Source organism: Halyomorpha halys, unplaced genomic scaffold (genome assembly GCF_000696795.3).
Source record: "Halyomorpha halys isolate HHAL.00 unplaced genomic scaffold, Hhal_1.1 Scaffold547.1, whole genome shotgun sequence".
Classification (NCBI taxonomy): Eukaryota; Metazoa; Arthropoda; class Insecta; order Hemiptera; family Pentatomidae; genus Halyomorpha; species Halyomorpha halys.
In genome coordinates, this window is record NW_027111872.1 from 406522 (window position 1) to 408441 (window position 1920).

The window sequence follows — 1920 nt, forward strand, 5'->3', positions numbered from 1 at the left end:
TTTTTTATTTGTTAATTTTTATTTTATTTAATGCAATACTTCATTTTAATTCAATCATTCAAATAAATTTTTATTTCAATTAAAATTTTAGTCATGTCAATTAAAGTTTTATTCAAGACTAAAAATTTAGTCACTAGTTAAGTCAGATAAATTTTCAACCAACTAATGTCCAACTTTGTACAGACTTAACTTTAACAATAGATTTACACTTCAAACTTACCACAGCTTCAGTAAGGATTTCTTGCATTGTCATTTCTTCAATGACATCGAAGACAGCATTATTCAGTTGCTGGCATGTTTTAGTAAATATAAATTCAAATTGTAAGATTTCACAAAGTAAGATTGATACATCGATTACTTTTTCTATCGATACTTTGGCATCCCTTTGGTCTGCGGTTAAGCTTAAAAGTACACGTCCTAGAATGAAAAAATATTTTGATGATTAATATAACAGTTTTCTTTAATTATTTAAATTCTCAAAAAATAAAATTTCACTCACCAACTACTCCTCTAAGACAGAAATGAGAAATGAGGGTGTTGCTGTAATAATTGAGTTCCAAAACATTAGGGAGGATAGAAACAGGTTTGTAGTGAACATCATCGTCCCTCTTTTCGATCTGAACCAATCCTGCCCCGAGAAGCGAGACCTAAAATAGAAGAAAAAATTATATTTTCTTAGGCATATTTTAATGTTTAAAAGCAAAATAATTTATTTTAAACATAAATATAAATTTTCATCATTTTAATAAAAGCCTCTCACATAAATTATTAGTTATGTGCGATAGGATTAATTGCTGAATTAAAAATTAATCTTTTAAAATTAAGAATCAATGAAACTAGACAGTTCCTACTGTATCCTTTATTAATGAAAAAATAATTGAAAAATATATGATATTTATGGATTGATACAAACATCACATATTAACTGACAAGTGAGAAGCCTAACTCTCAAAAGAAACAGTTTACATTGTACATTTCTTGATTTTTACAACCTGCAAGTAAATGGAAAACTTGATTATTGCCTTCCATTCTATCCTAAGCTTACTTACCTTATAATGCAGCTCTTAATAAATAGGAACAAGCTGTATTCTGTTATTGAATCCAAAACCTTAAAAATACCATATGGTTTAAAAAAATTATTTAGTACAGACAGGATTTAGACCATGGTCAGAGGGACTTGATTTAGCATTTCAGTTACAAACTTTCTCAGCTGAAAGTTTTCAATTTTTACAGCACTTAAGTTTTAAGATTTAAGATCTAGTACAAAAATATTACATGTTAATATCTCCCAGGCCCAGGTTTGTGACCAGCTGTAGAAGAAATTTATTTATTCTCTTACTTTAGCTGTGGATCAATACTAAGATTGGGCGACCTTTCTAAGGCATACTCAGCTTCTATAAGGTCCCTTAACTAGAAGAAAATTACAGGGTTAAGGGTGATCCTGACCAAACCACCTAATTAAAATCTTTGTTCTAAAAACAGTACTTCCTCCAAGACCCTTCATGGATTATAGCAACAACAAGTTTTGTTTAAAATAAAGAAATGACAATTATGCATGATGAAATCAGAAAAAAATGATGTTCTTAATGTTTGAGGTGTTATCAACACTGTTTAACTGATTTAAAAGTAAATCAGGCCCTAAACTTTTTATATTTCGTACCAAAAGGTTTCTTGATAATGCAAACTAAATATCTTTAGACTTACTGCATGTTCGACGACATCCTTGCTCTCGCCACTAAACCCAACGTCTTTCTTAGAAGAGCTAAGCTCTTCTCTGAGACGATCCAGAGCAAAAGTAAGTTTAGAGAGAGGTACTCCATCCCTGAAGTAATAGAGCAACAGGAATGCAACTGCATTTGTAGACATTACAGCTGTGCTCTGAGTGCAATCTGTGGTATCAAAAATATAAGTATAAAATAT

The 1920-nt window shown here is 30.3% G+C and overlaps 1 protein-coding gene across 8 annotated transcripts in view; it reads right to left on the reverse strand.

The window, feature by feature from the left end:
- The window catches only part of mino (glycerol-3-phosphate acyltransferase mino), a 138619-nt gene that overhangs the window by 3545 nt on the left and 133154 nt on the right, over positions 1 to 1920 (reverse strand). For all 8 annotated transcript variants that reach the window (XM_014426044.3, XM_014426045.3, XM_067049800.1 and 5 more), the window contains 3 exons: positions 1705 to 1889; positions 500 to 647; positions 221 to 417 (listed from right to left, as the gene is read on the reverse strand). In XM_014426044.3, coding sequence (XP_014281530.1) covers positions 221 to 417; positions 500 to 647; positions 1705 to 1889 — 530 coding nt within the window. The remainder of the gene's footprint in view (positions 1 to 220; positions 418 to 499; positions 648 to 1704; positions 1890 to 1920) is intronic.